Source organism: Candoia aspera, chromosome 3, assembly GCF_035149785.1.
Source record: "Candoia aspera isolate rCanAsp1 chromosome 3, rCanAsp1.hap2, whole genome shotgun sequence".
NCBI lineage: Eukaryota > Metazoa > Chordata > Lepidosauria > Squamata > Boidae > Candoia > Candoia aspera.
In genome coordinates, this window is record NC_086155.1 from 174,936,314 (window position 1) to 174,961,628 (window position 25,315).

At 38.5% G+C, this 25,315-nt stretch overlaps 1 protein-coding gene across 1 annotated transcript in view; it reads right to left on the reverse strand.

The window, feature by feature from the left end:
* The window catches only part of CPA6 (carboxypeptidase A6), a 43,839-nt gene extending 18,742 nt beyond the window's left edge, over positions 1-25,097 (reverse strand). Inside the window, exons 1-6 of the mRNA XM_063300246.1 lie at positions 24,988-25,097; positions 17,635-17,710; positions 9,763-9,887; positions 8,222-8,336; positions 7,864-7,965; positions 5,513-5,617 (exon numbers count right to left, since the gene is read on the reverse strand). Coding sequence (XP_063156316.1) covers positions 5,513-5,617; positions 7,864-7,965; positions 8,222-8,336; positions 9,763-9,887; positions 17,635-17,710; positions 24,988-25,097 — 633 coding nt within the window. The remainder of the gene's footprint in view (positions 1-5,512; positions 5,618-7,863; positions 7,966-8,221; positions 8,337-9,762; positions 9,888-17,634; positions 17,711-24,987) is intronic.
* Positions 25,098-25,315: the final 218 nt, after the last annotated feature.

Here is a 25,315-nt window from a genome sequence, read left to right on the forward strand (position 1 = left end):
TGTTCTAGTAAATTGTTCTAACCTGGAATTAGGTTCAACTGTAATTTCTCAGAATTATTTCAGATGAAACTCAACAAACTATCATCAAGATTTTAAACAATGTTTTCTGCTCTATGATTTGAGTAGTGGCCTGGAAAGACTTTTTTGGGCAGAGAGAATGTCCATGAAAACCCCTACTTCCTAGCTTCAATATCCAGAGGGGCAGAGAAAATGGATTGGGAAATGGCAAAATAAGTGGTCTGGAAAAGGAAAGGAAAGCAAAAGCATAGCTGGTCCTCCTTTTATTTTGTTCTGTCAGGCTCATGCAAGCTTGTTTGAATTCTTCAATTGCTTCAATGTCAAATGAAACCTGCACTCAGTGCAGGATTTTGTTCATAGTTCCATTGACTGTGATAAGGAACCCTCCCTCTCCCCCTCCCATTTCTTAAAAGAAACTCTGTTGGGTGCCAAAGAGTTGAGAAGTAAATCTGGTATAAACTTGCAAGAGTTTGCCAGGAGATGTAAGTTAACTTGAATGCTAGGGTATTGGTTGCACAGGTCTGTATGTGGAAGAAGTCAGAAGCAAGGGAAACAGGATCCTCAGGTATGCTAAAGTACAGAGAACTACAGTTTAAGAGAAACAGTAAGATGCTCCTTGCTGGATAATTTAGTGAAGGAAATCCCAATCTGGCAAGGGAGGACATCTTTCACAAAGAGTAGAGAGGCAAGAAATGAAACTCAGAAGAGTTAGTGAAATACATAAAAAGCCAAGAAGCTGTCAGTGCACAGACAGATCAACACCGAGAGACATACACTTGCTGCAGGAATAGGGTGGGTGCAGGAAGGAGAAGAGCAGAGAAACCGGCAGGTTTAAAGCTCCAGGAGATGAGGGAATAGCCATCTTGTTCAAACCACCATTGGCGTCTTTGAAAGGACACTGGGTTTGCATACTTCCTTTTCTGATCACTTTTGGAAATTGCTTGTTAAATGCTGTTCAGCTATTAGGAACCTTTGGATTGACAAGTTTGACAGCACCGGGTGAGTTTCCTTTAATCCTTAGTGAAAGAAAGTTTTAACTACAAGCTTAAGGACGTAAACAATTTTTTTTTGAATAAACAGCAAAAGGGTGATTAAAATTCTGATTTTATAAAGTTACAAACAGATTAAGGGTCCAGATAAATTTGAAATAAGATTTTGGAATTAATTATAAAAAATCCTTCCCATGGGAAAATGCTTTTGTTTTGAATTTTTTTAAAAACATAGGAAGATTTTAAAAATTGGACACTAAAGATTACAATTAAAGGAGAAGAACACACACACTCAACTTACAATTACAGAATGAAGCAAAAATATTTCAACATTGGACATATTGAAGGATATTTTTGAAAAATGGACCCAGAAGTTAATTGTAATAGCGCCTGCCTCTATAGATAGACTGTGTTTAAAAGATGTTATGGAAGAGGAACAAGTTTTACCTTACAAGATAGAGACTGATGTGACAGTGGATTTAAAAATGACAGGCTACAAGAATGATATGGGAAAAGATGCTACACTGGACATAAAAAAGAAACTGGCTGATATCTTAATAATTAAAAGGGATATATAAATAACAAACAAGAGGGTGACCTGGATAATTTTCCTATATTGAATTTACAAAAGAGACTTGTTAAAGCTTTGAGGAATTTTGTGAGAAACAAAATGAAAAGAAATCAAGTTCTGCGACATCGTTTAAATGAACTAAAGATTAAGGTTGTTAGAAGTAAAAGGAAGGAATATAAAGTTGGTTTATATGATCAAGGTTAAAACAGATATATTGTTATTTCTGGTAACCCTTAATGGACTTTTGTTGACACCAGGACTGAAATGACACTGCTTTATGGATTTGTTTACAGATAAGAAATGGGATATAGGAAGAGATCATTTGTTGTCTTTTAAGAGGAGTGGTACGTTACTAAAATTGTTTATACTTGTGATGAAGGTGGGAAGTCATTTCTTTTTCTTTACTATATTCTTACTTTCTATTTCTCTTACTATTTTTCCTTTTTCTCGTTTCTTTTCTGCACCTATTTTCTTCTTTTTATTCTTCTATCTTTTTTTTTGTTTGTATTAGTTTTTACTATTGTAATAATAGTCTTTAATAAAATTACTATTAAAAAAAGGAATATTGGTTGGCAGCTTGGCCAATGGGAAAAGAAAGAAGCTGGCAGTTTTGCCCATGAGAAAATTGCTGAGTTGCTTCGGGGCTTCTCAAGCCTGAGAACAGAACTGAGAGGAAGAGAAGCAGCCTGGATTCAGACAGGCCAGGCTGGAGGAGTTACTGTATAGTCTAGGTCAAGGAATCAAGCAGCTAAGAAGAGAGCAAGAGAAATTCCTACACGAAATTTTTGCAGACAGAGCTGTTGCTGTGGGCATTTTGCAAGGCAGGAGCAGAATCAGTTTGAGTCCATAAGCAGTATGCTTTTGAAATCTCACAGACCTTTAAGGAGACTGTGCAGTCTCCTGCATACAAACTGAACAAATCTCTACAAGACACAGGGAGATTCACCCTTTTCAGTTCAATAGCTTACTGTTTAAAATTATGTATGTCTATGGGATATTGTCTTAGTATTTTTCTAATGCAAGCAATGAAGTTGTTGGATATTTTTATTGTGTTGCCCCAGGATGGAAGGGGGAAGCAGCCCCTTAAAACCTCCCCCAGACACACCTCCAGTTGGAGACATGGCAGCAAGCTTGTTTAAAATGAATGGTGCTGGTGGGATGTTTGGGAATCTCTGGAGGAGTGTAGTGGTATGTGGGAATGACCTTGGGAGACAGGAGCAGAAATACAGACTGGATAACTGGTGTGTAAAAGATATCTCAGCTCACGGAAGGAGGGAGGGTGTGGGAAACATTTTAGAAGGGACCCTCCCTGGTTTTCCGGAGAGTAAAAGGAAAGGAGCGGAGAATTACTGTATATTCAGTCCTGCAAGATGTTAATGTAACCTTACAATAAAGATAGAGCTAGTTCTCCTGGTTATGCTTCTTGCCTGGGCTACCTTGCAGGGCTAACAGGGAGCCAGCTCCTCGAACCCTTAAAAAAGAGCTACACATATATTTCTATGCTGCCTTTCCTAAAAATTCCAAATAGCTCACAATAAAACATTTCAAATAAACATGTTTAAACAAAATAAAATATATCATGTAACCCCAGAACTAAAGTAAAACTGCCTTTCCCAGCATGCTTCTAATTATATTGCACTCTTCACCCTGAAGGCCTGTTGGAAAAGCATAGGCTTAGCTGCTTTATGAAATTATAACCATGGAGGGGCCATTCTACACCTGAGAAGCATGCTATTCCAAAACGAGGACACCACTACCAAGAAGGCCTGTTCCAGCAACCTTCCCCTTCATTCCTTATGAGGCAGGGATTTTCAATTTGCCCATTTACCCAGCACAGACTGGGCAAGCAGCATCTGCCTCAGACAGTCCCAGAGAGAGTGAGGATCTAAACCATAAAGAGTCATTACTAAAGAATAATAACCAGCACTTTGACTTGGACCTGGAAGCTTTTGGCAACGAATGGACTTCCAGCAAAGTAGGTGTTCCTCTGCTGTATTTGTGTTCATGAGTTAGCAAGCTTATTTCAAAAGACTAAATGGGTGAAGGCACTTACTGAGCTTGCTATAATTTGATGGTAATGGCAGTTATCAAATATTGTACTCTTGCAGAAGCTGACCCTGCAGCATTACTCATCCAGTGAAAGGCAGGAATGAACTATTTTTAAGGAAGAAGAACCTTCAGTTTTATTCTTTCAATTTGCTGAAAGGAATAGTGCTTGCCCTGAAGCCTCCAACAAATCACATAACGTTATAGAAGATATGTGACTTGATTAGTAATATAATTTAATGTACTTAAATTAATGTACTTAAAGATACAGTATCTGGGCTGCTGCTTATTATTCCAGACATCCAATTAGTATCTTACATAAACTCCAAGTTTCAAAAGTGTTCAATTAAATAGTTAAAACTAACCCCCCCAAAAAAACCTATAGCTCAAAGGCACTGCAAGCAACCATAGTTACATAGGTAAGCATGTCTAGCATGCCCCCTTGTGGTGATGATAATACTGCACCCTGATTTTGAAGAATGTGCATAATAAATCAACAGACTACAAGCATATCATGTGTTTATTCATTCCCTTGCCCTTCTCCAAGAAAGTCAAGGGGGTATGCAATGCTCTGCCCTTCATCTGTTGTTTACAATCACTTTGAAATAATGACCACCTGTCAAACAGTAGAAATCTGTACCTCCATTTCCTTTATACTCATCTAATACACCTGAAAAGGACTAGAAAGTGAACAACAACAACAGCACCCTTCCTTGACAGGAACTTCAGCAGATAAGTAAAAAAATAACAAGATCCAAATTACTAAGTAAAATAAAAAACAAACTATAAAATGAATATGGAAATACAACAAATCCAGGTAAAACAGGTAAATGAATTTTGTGAGACCTATACTTTCTTCAAAGAATACTTTTGCTTAAGTGTTTGAGATTTCTTGTAGGCCATAATCAAATATTTTCCAAATAAAATATTATTGGGCTATATCTCCTCCACATCTAACACATCTACATCTTCGTAAAATTCTTGAAATCTTGATAACTGAGAGTAGACAATAATGTTGAACTGTGCAATATCAAAGCCACTGCTTTTCTTAGTTCTTAACAAATTTTATCTTTCCAAATCTCTTTAATATTTCTTTGGACTCTGAAAGACATATTAAGAAAAAACACAGACAAAGAGTTCAAACAGTGTGCTCAAGTAATGGAATTCCCTTAAATAAAAAATAATTGTAAGAAAAAACAAAAAAGAATTCTTAATTCCAATTGCTCCTAGTCCTTCAAAACGTGTTTATATCATACTTTACAAGAGAATACTTTGCAGCTTCTCATTCATACTTATAATACCTCCTGGGATCTCTTAACACCAAAAATAGTTCTATCCTGTAGGTAAGACCCTTTATCACACCTCTTCATTTCGGTGAAAAGATGGGATATAAGTGTAGTAAATAAAGTAAGGCCTTAATCAGTAGAGGGATTTATGCTTCTGCAAGCTCTGCACTATCCAATTCAGGCCAATCAATTGGACAAAGAATATCAAGCCCATAACTTTATTTGACTGAAGTTGGAAACTCATTTCATTAGTGTAACTAAATATTTTTATTGAGATTATCTTGATCTCTGTGAATTTCACAGTATTACCTAGTTAAATTTGAGTTTTATAAATAACTGTCATTATGACAAGGAAGCTATAATCTAGGATACATAAAGTTATTTTATCCTTATTAGCCAAGACTGACTTTACATTCAGCAGTAACATGGCGCTAATAATATTTTCACCGACTAAGGTTTGAAATATCGTCGCAGATACAGGTATCTAAAGTCTAGTTAAACATCATAACAGTTCATCTCTGCTGTGATAACATACTTTGTATAATAGACAGAACCTTTTCTAATTTTAAAATATAATGCTAGTTTTTAAAAATTATCCTTACTTCTTTCACAAACCACTGGCAAAAGGCTGGACTGATCCATTCTCTTGCATGGATTCCACAGTCTATCCAAACAGCTTTCTTATAAAACCTTGTTCTTTTGCCTAGCTGCAATTGTAAAGATACATACATGAGAAAAAGAAAAAAATCTGGATAGATTGAAAAAAGCTGAAATGCATGTTCTGCCAGCGACAGGTGGCAACTTAGTGAAGTGTTTTTAATGGATCCTAAACCATTTAACCAAACAGAATGTGGAAATATTGTAGTAGAAGAAAGAAGGACTCCTCTAGTTTAATGTAGTTTCCTGTGTCTTTGGATTCTGATTTTATTATCTTACAAAAATATGTACTTTCATCTCTCAACACTTTCATGAGAACAACGTACTATATTACTGTCCTATGCTTGACCTGTTTTTTTCCTTTATTTTTTCCTCCCTCTCGCTAAGTGGAGAGATTGATTGAACAAGCTATCTCTTCCTGAGTGGCTTTTCTCTGTGGCACGGTGCCTCCCCAATAAGTGCTAACCACAAGCTAACAAGCTCCATGACCTTAATAAATAAATTAGTTACCTCTAGCAAGACTCATGCTGCTAGCAACTAAAAGAATCTCTGCCTTGACCTTTTTAAGTAATACCTAATGGCTTTCCCCTCCAGATTTGGAGAAGCACGCTCATGCCACCTCGAGAAGAAGTGACCTCACATAGGGCCAGGCCAGGTGCACCTTGTCAGCAGCAGGAGGAAGAAGACAGTGAAGGTCAGCTGGGGGCAGCAGGGCCGATGGAGCACAAGCAGTGGGGGCAGTGGGGGCTTTGTGCTGTGGTGCTGGGGAGGCTGGCTGCAGTGCAGGGCTTGAGGTGGTACTCCTTTGCAGAACTGGTGGTGCTGGGACTGAAGTAGAGGCCACCGCAGAGGAGTGCCACTGTGCAGGGTGGCCAGATGGGCAGAGATGGGGGGGAGATAAGTAGATGGGGGGAGTTTAAGAGGAGGCATCCATTACCTTACAGGCTTGGGCTGGGAGGGACCAAGCCAGGAGTGGCTTGGATCAGGGTGGGGCTTTGCCTAACAACAGGTGGGATTCAGTTAATGACGGCAGTGTGGACTGCCAGGATTGCTGTCACTAAGTAATGCAGTCACATGACATCGCACTTTACAACCACATTGCTTAGTGATGGAAATTCCAGTCTCAGTTACCATCATTAACTGACAACTACTTGTATGTACACATACAAATACTAATTTCCTCTTAGTTAATTATCCCAGCACTGAGGTAAACATTCCTAAGGGTGGGGGAGTGGGATAAAGGGCTATTTAAGACCTGTCCTAGGGAAACATCTTCCTCGTGAGTCAAATTCTGGAGATTGTCCTCACCACTCAGGCTCGTTGTAGCTTATTCAGGAAGAAGACCCTGGTGCTGTGAGTATATTTGGGACGTTTATATAGTAAACTTTCTCAGAAGTTTGTTGCCATCCTGGCCTCTCCTTTGGTATCCATCCTGAAAATTCTAAATTAAGTATCAACACACATATTACCAGAAACAATTACCTAATGCCATTCAAAGAAATAAAAAATATATATTACCAAGACAAGGAATTGGGAAGGAAAGCTAATGCGATACTGGGGTCAGTTTCTCTTTTTGCAGAATAAAGATTAATTGGTTAATTAATTAACAAAACTCTGATAAGCTGACTCCTGCTAAGAAAGATTTAGCAAATATCAGCAGTCTGTAGGAATCATAGTAACTTGCAGAAGCGGTATGTCTGCTAGAACAATAGCCTAGAATTTGCTCTTTGAATAGATCCTCCGTATCTCCTAGGACTAGAAGATCTGCAGGGTCACTTCTAAGCCTATGATTCTTACTTGCAAGCAAAGCAAGAGATTGCTACATGTGAACAACTGTTTATAGCTAACATCTTGAAAAAAAGAATACGAATCTGTGTTTTTATATGCGTACATGGGATAGGAATGACTATGTTTTGGACAGAGGACCACAACTGGCCTTTAAGTGATCTGCTGGGGTTACATATAAGAAAATAGTGGGGTAAGCAAAAGTTAGATGAGTCTAATTAAGTGCAGTTTAATATGAATTCTTCATGTATTTCATAATTTCCCCTTCTAATACATTAAAAATAATGAAAACTGGTGGCAATTTTTGGCAGGTTTCTGTGATGTACACCCAAGGCTTTCAAGGACTGCAAGTGACCCTGGGGCCTCAGCTTGTGACTTCAGATATAGGGCAGATATATTAGATTTTGCTTCCATAATCTAGTATTACTATCCACAATCTAGTAAATTAAATATTTTCGTATTCATTTATCTTGATACTACCTCATTGCAACAATGTTATGTCAAAATTTACCTTTAGCACAAAAAGTGGTCTTCCCTCATATGACTTGCCAACAGAGAACATGTGAATGAGATCAGAATGAGTTTTGTTCAAATGATACATCCAACTTTGAATCTGAAAAAAAAGAAAAAGGAGATATATAAACGTATATGAATTATTTTCCTTTGCCATTGTTAAATAAAATAAATAAATACAACTCTATAGTATATCAGAAAATAAAAGTTCTAGTTTTCCATCTCTTATTAGGTTTTCCAATTTATAAATGTTAAAATCTTATATCAAAGTTTAATTATAGTTAAACAAGCAAACAATCACTGGCATTTCCTTATTTAAGAATAAGAACATGAGAGTGCAAATGTATATTACATACTTCTTCCAGCGAATGATATATTTCATAACTGTACTGGGGCAATGATCTACGATTCCTGGATGGCTTTGAATCACTTTGTTTTTCTACAGTTTTTTGTAGATCAGATATGAGGACTCTACATCAAAAAGAAAACAAAAAAGAAAAAGAAAGGAACACTTTGAATAAATGCATGGTATAATACAAAGGAATGGAAAGTTACAGTATATAGTCAAAGTAAAATAAAACATTTTAACACTGTATGGACTATTTATGACATTTGAATAAACCCAGGTAAATTGGCTCTAAGAACATATTGTAGCATGTTGCAAAGCAAACAACATGTTTTGGAATGCAGCAATAATTTGAAAAAAAGCAGGCATTTTATTATTGTATTTTATTTGTATTTTACATTGACTGAAGAAACAAATAAAAACTAATTAACCAGTATTTAAAAGGATATTTTCATCTGTGACTGGTAATAAAATACATGCTTAAATGAAACAGTAAGTATTTACCTATAGGACTATTGGTAAATTATTCTCCTAATAAGTAGCTAAAAGCAGAGGAATGGGCAGGAGATGCAAATGACCCCAGACACTCCTGCTGAAAACAGTGAGTACTTTCGAAATTTAAAGATTAGCTGGTTGCTTGGGAAGGTTGTTTGCCTATTTATTTCCCCCCCCTAAAACTTAAACAGGGATTCGTTCTGTTTTCTTAAATCCTTCTACCATTACCTCTTCCGTCATCTTCATCAGCCCCTCATGCTGATTTAAGTGGACAGGCTAATATTGAGAGGGGCAATCCCTCAGATATCATGCTTGGTTTGCAAATGACAAGTTCCATTTTTTAAATTAACCATTTCTTTTTCTTCATATAAAAATCTGGTAGGGCTTGTTGGGTGTCAAGAAAGGTGCCTACAGGAACATCAGTACCCCAGAAATAGGGGTTCTGCTAAACTCTTGCCAGTTTCTTGTGTTCAGAGGTAATCATCTTAGCCACCAGAGCTTTAGAGAGCTTGAATGTGTAATGGCAAGACAAGTACAATAAAGAAAAGGTAAGAACCTGAATATCAGCTTTCTGACTAAGTAAGATTTATTTACCCATTGTAATTTCCTTGACAGACAAATCCTTATCCTTTTCATCTAAGAGAGAAATTTGATAAATGCTTGTTACATCGTGCCACTAACTGTTATAATGTGACAGATGTTGGCTGGCATAGTTCAGCATAATATATATACATTCAAGCATATAATTTAACAACATGTGGATACTTGAATTTACATTGTGCTTGTACTACAGTAGTGACAATTACTGCTTTTTTAACAAACAAAGCAGGCCTGCATGCACTAAGGAAACACTAGTCTGCATTATAAAGAAGACTCTATAATTAAAATTTTTCCATGGGACCTCTTTCCTACTTCTGTTCAAATAACACTTAAAAGATACTCTCAAATTATTTAATTAAAAGGGCATGCTAATATATTGATTATTGTTTCTAATAAAATTCAGGAGATCTTAAACTGTGAGACGAAGGACTTTCTGCAACTAAAATCCATGCTTACGTATATTGGATGTTTGCTTGTTCTAGGGAGAACTGAAGAATTTGTGAACTGTTTCTTGACAGATGTACATCTGCAACTGCACCCTTGGAGATGAGAGAGATGCTGCTTGGCTGCCACAGGTCCACCTGTAGTGCAGGAACCAACCTGTAATTCATATTTATTCAGTCTAGATTGGAAACACCCATGAAATTAAAAGATCAAAGAGCATATCCTCTTAATATTTTATAACGAATAGCAGAGATTATTGCTGAATTATTAGTGAAAAATTTGTTGATATTTTCTGCACATTGAGAAGAACACACACTTTGAGCATAGGATTTGTATAACTCATTTTCAATGGGAAAAAAACCCCCAACCCAAACTGGAATTATTTTAACCCAGTCCTATATCTTATATTACAATATATATATATATATATATATATATATATATATATATATATATATATATGTGTGTGTGTGTGTGTGTGTGTGTGTGTGTGTGTGTGTGTGTATATGCTGAAATAAATCCTGTAAATAAGCACTGCATAATCTGAATATTTTTTTCTTATCTTTCAAGTGCATTTTTAATGTTAGCACATCAGACTTTCCCACTTAGCATGCTCCAGGTGTGTTTGCACTGCTGCTTCCACAATCCTGGCTACCACTGCCAGTGTAATTCTAGCAACTGTAGTTCTGATATAGCTGGTGATTGTCAAACTGAGGAAGACTGCAGTGTATTTATGCAAATCTATAGTCCTATGAATTTTACTCAGAAGGAAGCTCCACCAAGCTAAATAAGTATTATTCCCATACCAGGGGGTATAGGATGGAAGTCTCATATTCTAAAGACTTTTATATACTTCTTTAAAAACAAGAAAGGGAAGGGAAGGGAAGGGAAGGGAAGGGAAGGGAAGGGAAGGAAAAGAAGCTGCTATAATTTAAATAAGCATTTGACTAATGTAATTCAATTTTTTTAGCTTCCTATGTAGTCAGATCCCTATAACTTCCTTCCTTCCTTCCTTCCTTCCTTCCTTCCTTCCTCCCTCCCTCCCTCCCTCTTTCCGGGCAGAACCAAAATTAATCTCTGACCCATAGCTGTCTCATAAAATGGCTTCAAAAATCTACTTTGTTTCTCCAGAAGGGAATTTCCAGTCACAAATCTCCAGAAGAAAAATGGCTCCTTCCCTAAAGAAAAATGAATTTAAAAAGAAAAATGTTGGTAATGGTAGAGTCCACATGCTTTGTTTTTAAGCCTCCCTGGTCTCTGAAACCATCCTGACCCATGTATCTAGTACTGTAATGTCTACCTTGTTTCTGAAAAAAAAAAAAGAAAGCATGTGCGATCCTATATAAAGTAACAGAAGGGAAAGTGTAATTTACCTAGAAAACTCTCAGAACAGAGAGTTTTAAAAAGGTGGAGCAGATTACGTCTATTGATTGTTCTAGAAATGAATATTAGATTTCGTATCAATATAATAAGCTTTCATGGTGACAACAGGTTTGACCCACGTGGGCAATTGTATTTTGCACCAACTGAAGTTTCCATATAGTCTTCAAATGTTTATTCCTGTTTCCAAACTCAGATAATTCCATTATATCAACTTCTTCCTCATGGCTCCAGCCCCACTCCTCCACAGAGTACAAAGAAAGAAGTCCCCTCCAGTCTCAGAACATGGGGCCAGGGGATTTGTCTGAATCAGGCCCATGCTCCCCAGAGTCGGGGGGGGGGATGTCTGGAGAAGGGGCTTTTCTACCAATGCAGACTCAGAGGAAGGAAATGAGCAGCTAAGTGAGGAGTCAAGACAGATACCACATCCTCCTGAGCAGTCCCTAGATCCGGAGGTACAGAACGGGACAGAAGGAGGAGGAAGCACAGAGAATTCACTGTTAGTTTGTCTGACTTCAAAACTCTCACATCCCCCTTGTTGGGGGATCAAATATTCCAGTCTCTGCCCTTTCTAAGTCTGGAATACAGAATGCTTCCCATCCCAAATTCTGCTGCCTCCCCAACTGAAACAGGTGGAGCGGATCCATGAAGCATGGATTGTTTGAAAAAGACCAGGGGCAATAAAGCACTGTGTGAATCTTCATCAAGCCTGACATTCTGTTTATTGCTGGTGGTTGATGAGAGTGGCTCAAAGGCATGAGACACAATGCCATTGTGTAGATGATGGTTTTATATGATCAGCTATTCAGTGTAGTGGAGGATACCAGACTTCAGAGCCTCCTCAGTTAGGCTGCTCCTGAGTACAAGATCATCTCATGCTCTACTTTGGGCAGGCCGGTGTTGCCTTCTCTGTACAACCGATCATGAAGGAAACATTGGGACCACTGTGAATACTAGGCTTCAGTATATATAACCACTTCACCTCAGACACTTCACAGCCAAGAAGTGGTCTAGCCAAGATGGGCTGTTCTTAACTGCTCACTGTTTTGGTAGAAATGATAGGAGAATGAGGGGACGTTTGTCTCTGTAGGCCCAGTACTTTCCACTATGCAGGTGTCAGGACCCAGGCAAAGGTTGGTACTACTTCATGACAAGTTGCTGGATGTGGCTCATACTGCAGTTAAGTTGAAGATGGCTATATACCTCATGTTGTCAGCTGGTCACCTGGGCACCAAATCACAACCATAGCTTCATGGTCACATGAGCCCAACCTGCAAAGGACAATCCATCAGGCACAGGTGCCGTAAGTTTCATTAATAGCATCTGCTTGTGCAGATGGTCTTGTTCTAGAGGGCCAGGATCATCCTAGCTGGCATCAGTGCTCTTATGGACAAGTACCATAAGATAATAAGACTATTTCCATCTGAGTGTGGAAGGATGGCAAATACTAGTCCATACCACCAGATTAAGCTCTATCTACCTACTTGATCTGGTATGATGTTCCCACCTGGTAGGACTCCTACCTATTCTTCAAGGGTCTCCATTATTCCTGGGAGTATGGACTCATGGCTGAGATAGTTTATGCACTTGAACCATTTTGAAGTGCAGAAACAGCCATACTGATCCATTTTCTGCCTTTTGTTTTTGTGTTGGATGATCTCCAGGAGAAGCTGGATTCCAACAACAGTAGAGCCTTAGCATCCCAGTTTCACAGTAAGACATACAGCACTAAAGCCTTGGGTTTTGAACAAGAACCCAGCCTGCACAATCCAAAGTTGAAAAGGTGATTATTTGTACTGATATCTCCTCTGATGGAGAAAATTCTTGGATGCAAATGACCTACGTGATGGAGAGAAGACTACACAATAGTCAAGAGGAGAAAGTTGGCTTTCCAGAAGACATTCCTTCCCTAGAAGTAGCAATTAGAGCCACAGTTCTGATATGGGATCTTCCTTGGCAGTTACAAGTGCATCAAGCTCAACTTGCAAGAGCATGCTTGATAAATTGCCAAAAAGAAGAGAGGTGTTGTTTGTTAATTTGGCTAGCAATGCAAAATGATCTATTGAGCACTACTTGAGCAAACTAGAGAAAGGTGAGGGGACCTGCTCAGTTTTGGGCAATCAAAACTAAGATCTGACCAGATTTTGAAAGAGTTGTCTGGCAGTACATCTCTTGCTCACCAACCAACATTCTGTCCTGTTCAGACTATGAGGCGGCCAGACAGCAAGGCAGAATTCAGCTAACTCTGTGAGCGAAGCTGTCAGACCTGGTGATGCTAGATTGCGTGGCAAGGCGGAAGCTGAAGGCGAGGCCCTGTAGACTGGCATTCAGACAGGATCAATCTGGAATGTGGAGGCTAGGCAAGGCTTGGCTCTAGAGCCTAGGCTGGACTGGACTGGAGAGTCAAGGCAACGCTGATCTCTGGAAACAAGGTTGGACTTGATTGGAGAGTCTAGGCAAGGCTGAGAGCTGGAAGCAAGACTGGACTGGACTGGAGAGCTCAAGCAAGGCTGAGAACTGGAAACAAGGTTGGACTGGACTGGAGAATCCAAACAAGGCTGAGGACTGGAAGCAAGGCTGGACTGCACTGTAGAATTCAAGCAAGGCTGAGAGTTGGGAACAAGGCTAAACTGGTTTAGAGAATCCAAGCAAGACTGAGGACTGGAAGCAAGGCTGGACTGGACTGGAGAGTCTAAGCAAGGCTGAGGACTGGAAACAAGGCTAGAAGCACACCTGAATCACGCTGAAGCGCAGTGACAAGGTCTGGAGTTAAATGTGAGACTGTGCTCAGCAAGGACAGCAAGGAGTGACTCGACTGGAGCAGCTTGTGCAGAAGGCAGTTCTGCGGAGGTAGAAGACGCTGATGCTGGTTCCACGCTGGCTACAGGCAAGGCTTCTGACACAGGTAAGGACTCCTCCACAAGTGCTGTGAGCTCGAAGGATCGGTTGTCTCCGGCAGCTTGCTCTTTGCGCGTTTGCCTTTTAAGGCAATCCTTTCCGTGCCTTTTCTCTCCTGTAGCCAATTGGGCTGCTTTCTGATTTGCATGCTTCTCTGCTCTCCTGTCTAGAGCGCTGATTGGAGAATTCAAATCCCCCTCCGGAATTTGACCAATCCACGTCTGCAAATTCTCTCCAGATTGCTGGCGGTAGTCTGTCCAGAAATGACCAATAATGAGAGGTAAATGGTCTTCCTAGGACACCAACAAAGCTGGCCTATAGACAGTTGCTCACTGGAGCAACTCATAGTGGGTTAAGTCTCTGGCCCATATTATCCAAGAAATGTACATTGGGGAAGGCTCCATGTGACTCACTAAGCAACTGCTAATGGAGGCTCTCACCCTGCCCCAACTGAGTCAAACATGGTGTGCTGGCCCTGAGGCTAAATGTACTCATAGTGCACACACATGCAGCACAAAGGTGATGTTCTGGCTAGCAGTAGACCACACAGCCTAGGCAGAAGAGAAAGAGTACTATTTCTAACTCCTTGTGCAATTTTTGTAAAGATCCCTGGGAGGAAACTGGACTTCATATGTGTTGGTTAATGTGTGTGTGACCACATTATGTGTGTTCATGTGCACATACTACTGTGGTTTAGTTCACATAGAAATGTTGGTCAAGATGTAAATATAAAAGAATACTAGTAAATTTTTGTTTTAGTTGTCCTGCTAAAGTTAGGTGATTGTGTGTTCTGTACATGCATTTTGATCCTGCTGATATTGAGATTGAGGATGCCTTTATATACAGAGTGTGTACTTTCATCTTCATAGATATTCTGGTAACTCCACAGTCAACAAAGCAATATGCACAGAGTGCACATTTATATTCAGGAAACCATAATCAACTTAGCTTAGTTATTTCTTTTTCTTCAAGACTTATATGCTCATGGCTTGTTTTGGTTTGGTTGGCTTTTTTGGAGATTTTTTTTTTACTGTGTTTGAAGGGCCGATATGAATTCTGATTAGGTTGGCTTGCGTTTTGGGGGTGCTGTTCATTCATCTTTGTATTCTGCACACTGCATTCTCTTGAGCCCTTTTGATGGTTGGATTAATTTAGCTCGCAAGTTTGTTGCTGTAGGGAAAATAGGAAGAGGAAGTGCCATGTATACTACCAGGAGCTTCTGACTGAAAGATGGGATATAAATAAAATCAAGCAAATAAACATTCAATTGATTTGGAAGTGTTGTATCTTGTGTGAGAGAGCCAGAGTACTAGTCTCTCTTTACATTATATCAGCTATTTTCGAAGTGTGGTCTGGGACCCCTGGAGGTCCCCGAGACCCTTTCAGGGTTCACAAAGTTAAATAATTATTTTAAAATTTTAATTAAAAGTTTTAATTTCTAATACAGTAAATATTGATAGATATAACCCACATAAACCAAAGCTCTTTGGGGTCCTCAATCATTTTTAAGAATGTAAAGGGGTTCTGAGACTAAAATGTTTGAATTATATGAATTCAAGAAAGGTTAGGAATACAATATTGCAAAATCTGAGTGACCACTAGATGGCAGGACACAGCCAGAATTGCAGGTGTTTCTTTGCTGCCATCTGGCAGCTGTCTGGATTTTTACAACCCATTTGTTTTGACTATCTACTGTTTCCCATTGCCAGAACACTCATACCTGTTTTGAGTCAAACTGCAACATACAAAGCTTTGTTTCAAGCTGGAAACAAGACACATTTTCTCTTTTGTACCCAGTCCTATTGGCATGATCATATAAGGAAGTCCACATACTGTACATATTAGTGTTTCAAAGTTAATGGCAGTTTGTCACCATGTTGACCACTGAGACACTAGTACTGTACAATATTTTTTATTTTTGTGAAGATAGGAAAAAGATGCATATTTACACATAGATTTGAGGGAGTAGGATGAGGCATTGCACTGATTGTCTGATGATCTGTGCTCAGATTTGAGAGATGAAAAGGCTACTTGGCTGGCTAAAATTCTCTCTTTTTTATAAGAACTTTATTAACATTTCAGAATACAGTTAAAATACGAAGCATAGAAAGGCTTGAGGAAAGAACTAAAAGAAAAAAGAGAATCTAAAAAGTGCAAGTATAGCTAAGAAAAGATACAAAGAAAATGACTTCCAACCTTCTTCAACACAGACATAAATGCATATTGTGATACCATGATCTCTTACTCTTAACTAAACCTTAACAAACATTATATAAAAAATAGCAATCATAAAAACCCAAAATCAAAACTTCAGTTTTTTTCTGTTACAAGCAAACAGTCTAAAAGCAGTTTCCATGTAGAAATAAATCCAGTCACAGTATTTTCTCTTATCAATGCTGTCAGTTTTGCCATCTGCACGAACTCCAATAATTTCACCATCCATTCTTCCATTGTGGCTGGCTGGCTAAAATTCTCAATCAGCACATCTTGATGGTATCAGGTCAGGGAAGACTGAGCTACAGGAAGTGTAACTTTGCAAAGAAGCGCATCTCCCACTCAGAAGCTCTTGATATGTTTTATTCTTTTTTTTAAAAAAAGAAGCTTGATTTATTTCTGTATTAACAAAACCATTGCTGCAACAACAGCATCCTATTCTGGATGCTACAATAGAACAAACTGCACAGTGGATCACTAATTACCTTCTAGTTTCTTCCCCACGTTTGCTGCTCTCCCAACTCTAAATAGCAAGCATGGTTGTAAGCCCATGCTGTCTAAAAGTCACAGAAGGAAGGATGATAATATTTCAAAAGATATTCTGCTGGAAAAGTAGCACAACTTTTCTTTGGAGAAAAAATAATTCATGACTACAGATAGGTTCTGCTCATAAAGAAATAATAATATTGCCTGAAAAAGCAGTAATACAGTTAGAGGCTGGCTTGATACATCTCAATATAATCAGTTCAAAGCATAGCAACCACTTAGAACTCAAGTAGCCAACACAACTGTTCTTCAGGGCCCAATTCTCTGTTTGCAAATGTCCTATAGCAAGTGCTTTGCATCCTACAGTGAAACAAATAAAAATCTGAAGAGATCAAAGCTCAGTGGTAGAGCTTTAGTAGTATTTTTCATTAAAAGAACTATGATATAAATAATGTGAAAGACTTTGCCAGGGTTCCTGGATTAGAGCACCCAATCTAATTAGAATAACATCAGTTACTATAATTTAAGATAGTTTTTAGGATATGGATTCCTTTTATTCAAGTTTCCTTGTTTCCATCAGCTCTTCCAACTAGTTAAAGACTCTAACTGGCTGACTAGAACGATATGAATTCAAAATTCTTCAGCTCTTGCTGGCTTATATTGTGGTAATCCTTTATATCATGTATAGAGAACTTGAAGCTTTGCAAATATTTGCAAGCTGTAACTGCCAGGTTCCTTCATCAGTAGTCATGCTGGCTACTGCTGTTGGGAGTTGCAGTTAGTTCTGCAATATCCGCAGAACCACAACCACGCATATTTAATATCACACTTCAGATCTCCTGATTATGGACAAAAAAACTCTATACTTATGATATAGTACAGAGCATTGCTAAAGCACACACTCACCTTAAGTTGTTGAGAAAGAATCTTCAGTGTCTCTGCCACTTGGTCATTGTCTGGTATAATCCGTATCACCTTATGCCTGTAGAATAATATTAAAATGAAGTCCTAAATAGGATATTATTTTCAGCAAGAAAATAAAATAGTAAAATGATGTAACCTTGAAACAGAAATAAAATGCAGTAGCGAACATTAGACTTTCTTAACCTGGTGTGCTCCAGATGGGCTGGTCTTCAACTAACATAATTCCCAGCAAGCATGATCAAAGGGAAATCCTGGCATTGAAGTTCAGCACATGTTAAGCAGTTCTGAAACAGACTGAGCAATGGAAATGCTTTCTTCTGGCATGTATTATTTATTATAAAGCATTTATACTAACCTGGATTAACTACATCAGTTCATTTTGGCACCATGAGAGAGCAAGGAACAGGAAATCCAGCTTTGCTTACAGCTGTTAGCACACTTATTTACACTGAGCTTTTCCCTAATTCAAGAATCTTTCAGCTGTGCTGTACTTTGATGTGTTCCTTTGCTCTGATTCACTGGAACACTCCCTTCAACATAGCTCCTGGCTTGATTGCTACCTGCTGAAACCAGGTTGAGGAAAGCTTTCATATGTATCTAAAAAGGAAATGTAAAGCAACAACCCCTACAAACAATTCTATTAACATAATGGCCATGTTTACACTTAATAAGCCACTCTAATGCATTATTAATAAGCAACTGCAGAAGCTATACAGGTATGCCTTCTTTTTTTCTATATAGGCAGTCCTCACTTAACAACCATTTGTTTAGTGACAGTTTGGACTTACAACAGTGTTGAAAAAATTGACTTATGACCAGTTCTCACACTTATGACTGTTGCAATGTCCCTGCAGTCATATGATCACGATTTGGCACTTGGCAACCAGGTCGCACTTACGACCATTGCAGCATCCCATGGTCATGTGATCTCCATTTTTGACGTCCGACTTCTGGCAAGCAAAATCAATGGGGAACTTCATGATTTGCTTAACGATCACATGGTTTGCTTGGCGCCCGCAGTGATTCGCATAACGACTGCTGCAAAAAGGTTGTAAAATGGGTCAGATTCACTTAATGACTGCTTTGCTTAGCAACCAAAATTCTAGTCTCAATTGTGGTCGTTAAGCAAGGACTACCTGTATGCTCCTATACTAGAGAGCTTTGTGGTTTTTAATGGTCTGAGCCTAGTTCTGATTACCTACTCATGTCACATTACAGCCCATGTATGATGCTGCTGCTTGTCAGCTATGTTGAAGACCAGCACATGCATGCAAACATGTCCAGACTGACTTGGTCTGGGGTTCATAATACTAAAGTTTGAACTCCACTCGATTACATAAAAATTTGAAAAAAGGAGTGATGTCTGTGGCTAACATAATCTGATGGACAAATTACTGAATTTATCTTATCTATTTTGTCCTTCTCTGTCAAATATATAACAAATATACGGTCTTTATCTAGGTAAGGTTATATTTCAGGGTAAGGTTATGCTTCTCCAAGACAGTGAATAGTTGACCATAATACCACATACTATACAGGTACAGAGCAAAATTAGATATATTTGGAGAAAGAAACACTACAGACGAAGAGTCACTGTTAAGGTATATCCTGAAACTTCAAACTATATTTTTTCATTATCAGTTGGACAAGTATTAACAGTTTAATATTCAGTATTTAATACTCAAGAATTGTAGGAAAGGAGATTGCTCAGACTTGTAAACACATTATTGTTAATTATAGAATAAAATAACGCCTTAGCCAGTGAAGTATTAACCCTACACCCCACCCCACCCCACCCTGATCTATACATTTATTTTAGAAAGGTTTAAATACACAAAGATCATGTGGAAATTATTTAGGGTACCCAATTTTTCTTCAGCAGACATTAATGAGATATTAAGTTTGTCGCATTCTAGGGTTTCTAAGCATTTTAGCTAAATGGATATTGGAAAATTAGAATGAGACTTGTACACATACTGAGATGACTAAAGACCAATGAAATGTTAATGGTAAATAGCAATGCTGTCTGACATTGCTTGCTAGCTTATGTGATAAAACAGCACACCTTGGCTGTTCATGAACTTTCCTGGGATATAATCAAATAGTTCTTGTGTACATTTATTGTGCAATCCTATTTCTTTCATATCAATATATATTTTCCCTTTAATACAGGTAGTCCTCACTTAACAATGGTAATTTGGACTAGAATTTCTGTTGCTAAGTGACACAATCACTTAGTCACAGTACCTAAAACTCCTTCCTCCTGTTTTCTTTACTTTGGCCAGTCACTGTCTCTCAGCCCTGTGCGGTAGGCTGGGTGGAGAGACAGTGACTGGCCCAAAGTCACCCAGCTGCCTTTCACTCCTAGGGGAGGCCTAGAACTCAAAGTCTCCTGGTTTCTAGGCCTGCACCTTCACCACTACACCAGACTGGCTCTCTGGATGTACTCCAAATTGTACGCAGATTTTATCTTTATGAGTAAATATATCATGGGAGGGAAAGTGGCCTTGGAGCAGTAATTTCTTTACTATTTGCACCATCACTCCTCAGGAAAGATAATAATCAGACTCATAGCTGTAGGCTCAATGTCTATGATGCTCGAACCACCTACATAATCACATAGCAGAGGTTACATGGGTCCCTTTGATTTAATCACCTTGTTTAGAAATATGCAGGGTCCTAAGGTAAATTATATAATCTCACAAGCATTTTGCCTTGAAAATATGTTGTGTTTGAGAGGTGGAGAAGGAAGGGGACAAACTGGAATTTTGAAAAACTTTACAATAAATGAATTTATTTACTATTGCTGCAGAAAAGTGCTTGGAATATGTGGTTTTTGCTTTTTCAAGGATAACCTTGGCTTCAGATGCCCAGAGATGCCAAATAAAGTTAACAATATATGTAATTCATTACTGAAGTTAAATGAGCTTGAAGAAACGTATCTATACTTGCTTCCAAATTAATTCAAACTATGCAAAGTGATGCTCAAAGGTGTGATCACTAGGATTTCTTTGTGTATGTGTTCTTTAGTAGTAGTGCTGTTTTGACTTTTATTTACTATGAGACTCTCCAACTTGATTGGTGAATGAAAAAACACCCTAATATTTGTTATAAAATAAAACAACTGGAACTTTAGGGCATGCTTTTAATGACCATGTCTGCATGGTTCCTTGACCCTGATCTTTATGGCTTATCACAACTAGTAAGAAGAAGGTGCTCGGGTAGGAGATTATATGTTCCTCCCCTTATGTCAGCCCTTCAAGGTTGTCCAAATCAAGAAACAAACAGCACACACAGATTAATACTATATTTTATCAAGATAGGCTATAGCAACATTTCTTAAAGTGTGGTCCTAGACCCCTGGGGGTCCCCTAAGAACTTCTCAGGGGCCTGCAAAATAATATTTTTTTGCCAGCCTATGTTGAAAAATAATACAACATTAAAATCCCATCAAACTATCATGAGAAGTAATAGCGGCACCGAATGCATCTATTTTAATTTTTAATATGGTAAATATTGATAAATATAACCCATACAAACAAAAGTTCTTTTGAAGTCCTCTCTAAAAATGGGAAGAAAACGTTTAAGAAACACTGGGCTATAGTAACAGATTCTTGGAAGCCTGTGTTTTCCCTTCCCTCTTATACCCCAGGGAGTCAGGCAGGAGCCAGTCTGTGTCCTTTCCTAATACTTCCCTTGTTTTCCAGGTTCAAAACATGTTTTCACACCTGCTGTTGTTGTAATGGTTTCTGAATAGTTTCTCCAAGGTCATCTTCATGGCTTTCTACATCTTGAGAAGGAGTAATCTCACTATGGTCTCCTTAATCACATTGAGGAAAACACACAGTGGGATCCCAGCCTAAAAATTATAAATTGGTGGCCGATATCTCCTTCTGGGGAAGATGCTTGAATATTTGCTGATGCTATTGATCAGATCCAGGCATTCCTGAATGAATGAAACAGAACTCACAGATCCATTAAAATCAGGGTTTAGGTTCGCTTTTGGCACTGACACATTCTTCATTGCCTTCTTGGATGATATTTACCAGAGAAAGACAGGGGAGTATAATCCTGTTGATTCTGCTGCACCTCAGATACTTTCTTTACCACTGAGTAAATTAAATGTGTGTGCAACAGCCTGGAAATGGATCTGCTCATACCTGAATAGCTGTCTCTAGGTAGTGGTGCTAGGTGATTTCTATTCAAATACATGGTGCTTAAATAGTGGGGTTCCAAAGGGTTCATTTATTCCTCTGTTCAACTTCTGCATGAAATTATGGAGTGAGATCATACTGAGATTTTTATTAAAATGTCATTAGTATGCTGATGACATGAGCTCTATCTCTGTTTCATCAGATTCAGGTAAGGCAGAGGAACTGCTAAATCAGAAAATGAGATCTTGCCTGGATGTCAGGCAGTTAAGAGAGTCCAGTTCATAGTCAAGCTGTAGAAGCTGAACAGAGCACAGGTTCGGAGAAGTAAATGTAGTCTATGACCGTTTAAGATTCAAACACCAGAGGGGTTAGTTACCCAATCCGAGTCAAAGAGCTGAGAGGCAAGGAGCAGAAGAGAGAAGCAAAGAAACAAGAATGCAAATCCAAGGTTGGCCAAGTGTTTGTCAATAAAGGGTCAGTAGCAAGTGGCTGCTCTTAAATATGGCCAATACAGGTAGGGCTCAATTATAGGCATTGGATGGATCAGGCTCCTCAGCCTCTGACTCTGAAGAGTAGCCCTTAACAGTTTAAAATAACGCATCAATTATTCCAATATGGCTGATCTTTCACATTCTTTTGTTGCATGGCAATATCTGGTATCTAACTGGCAATTTAAAGAAAGTACTGACAATAAAATTTGATTATGTAGCAAAGGCTGCTCCTCCCAAACATTCTACAAACCCAAATTGTTTCCAGCAACAATTAAAGTCCTAGAATTCCCATTGTTTCATCACATTGAACATCATAAGCAACTTTCTTTCTATATGCATTAGGTTCTTGGCCTGTCTTGACCCAGGAAGGGTCAAAATTGTGGGGTTTTCATTTAGATACCTAGAATTAGGCATTGGACTCAGGCCACAGAGCAGCTGTCATGTGTTAAATGCTTTGTCACTGCTACATGACCTAGAGGTGAAATGCTTTGTATCATATTACCATTTCCATGTACTTTTTTCCTAAAGCATATGGAATGTTTTTTAAACTTCAATGAATGGTTGTGTTTTGACTTCAGTGTGTACATACTTGGCCCTACTGTTTTAATAAAAATGAAAAAGTCAAGGCAGTTATTATTTCCTTCTGTTTATCTTGAATCATGTATAGAACAGTTATGAACAAAATCTGCATAGAATATGCTGTTAACTGAAAAAAATACGATTTTAGTTCCTCTGATACAAAATGCAAGCCATTTCTAAAGCCATATTCTTACGTTATTTTATCTTAATAATGTTGTATATTGCAATCACTCTTGAATTATTCTCACTAAACAGAATATTGGAGAATAGCTATCACATCTTCAAAGGCCAAAGTTAAACTACATTCAGCAGTTTTCCTCTGTCTAGTTAACAAAAGCCAAGCAATGAACTCTATGATACGTAAGTACGCAGTGCAGAGGGTAGTGTGAACCATTTGAGAAGTCATATTTCTAGTTAATAATAACTATGATTTCTTCAGCCAGCCAACATGGGTATCCTTTGAATGGCCATTTTGGGACAAATAAAGTTCTATCCTAATTTAACCTAAACTGTAGGTGTTTCCCTCAGCTGATCCCCTTACCACTTCATCCTTTCTTCTTATTTTTTAAACACATTTTCTAATCAGAGGGTAGATGGTTATTAATCCACCCCAAGATTAAGCTATACCACATGTGTTATTCTTTAAGATGCCACAAGATAACTTGCTTCTGTTTGACTGTCAGAGGCTTTTTCAGGGTTCCAAGCCCAGGTTCCACATACAGTACCTGATTCTTTTGATTGGATTTCCAGGGATTTAACCTACATACCTTTCTACCAATGAACTATAGTTTATGTCAGTATTCCTCAACCTTGCTTTAAGCATGGTGGGGAATTCTGGGAATTGAAATCCAGACATCTTAAAGTTGCCATGGTTGAGAAACACTGGTTTATGTAATGGCACCTTCTATAGAAGTGCTAGTTTTAGCTTATTGAGGGTACATGTGAGTTGATTTGGGTTTGCATTGATTTATAAATAATTGGAAAGCTGTGGTTCCCTGTACAGTTTATGAACAGCTTAGAATTCAATTAGTTTAACAGCCCCTGAGTTGGTTTATATAGATAATGGGTTGTGGATATAATAGAACCATATTTTAGTCAGACAACTCTAAGTCCCCTTATTTTGTACTTTCTACCCAGTCCCATTAAAACTTCATGCCATTCTGTTCCTGCTACTCAGAACTGCAGTGCAGAGAACTAAGCTGTATGAAGACAACTGAAATGCCAAACGGATTAAAAAGAGGTGTGGAAAATGGCAAAACATGGCAGCTAATAACAAAGCCATGGACAATAAATAAAACACCAAATTTAAAAAAATCAAAATAAACATAATAAGGAAAATAGTAAGTTCTGATCAATATCATGATCAGTGTCCAAGCCTTCCTTTGCCATAATTTATGTCACAATGATAGTAATGAGCTTTGCTTCTGAATTTTGCGCACCAGCTTTTAGGGGAACTCTGCTTTGAGTAAACGTGTAAATGATTACTCTGAAAGGCTAGAAATTATTCAAAACTACTTAATTTTTCTTATTTTTTCACATTTCTTTTTGCCATATTAAAATGAACGACTGCCTCCCAGACTAGGATAATGTATTCCTACAAATGCAACTCTACTTACCCATTATCAATTTTATTATTTATTCGTTTATTTCTTTTACTGGGGTTGTAGGCCACACCAGTGGACATCAACTCTGAACAGCTTACATAACCATCATCTGTAAATACCATTAACAAATGCAGCCCTCACAGTATGCTTCCTCTTACATACCAAGGATCATTTGCCCCATTAGGCCTGCTGGAACAGCCAGATTTTAAAGAGTTTCCTAAATCCCAGCAGGAGAGAAACCATGCTGTTCCAAAAATTAATACTAAACGATAACATCATTATATTAAATAGTATTACTATATTCAATTATACTTACCCCGATAATAAAAATAGCAATAGGAGCACGTTTCCTCCAATAGGCAGGAATTGAGTTTAAACATCAGTTAACAAATTTGAATGATAAACTAAGGAGAAAAAAAAAAACCCAAAACCACACAACAAAAAACCGCGCGCAAACGGAGCAGCGAAGCGCGCGAGGGACGTGAGAGCAGAGCAAAGCAGCTTTACCCGGCGTAGCGGTTGTCGTAAAGGTAGGTTCGCCCGGACACCTCAGCCCGCTGCTGGACGAGGAGCAGCCCAAAAGACAGGAAAGCTAGCGCTCGCCGGGGAAGTTTCATGGTGGCTGCCGCAGGATCCCGAGAGAAGATGGGATAGGACTTTCGTCTCTCTTGCGTGTAAACGGAACAGCCACCCCGAGGGGATGAGGTTTGGAATTGGGAGGGAGGAGCAGAGGGTGGGAGTGGGATTTCTTCTTTTCCCTTTTTTTCCCTTGAGGGAAAAGGGGGGGAGAGAGAGAGTGTGTGTAGGGCGGAATAGGAGGACTTGCCGTTCTTGC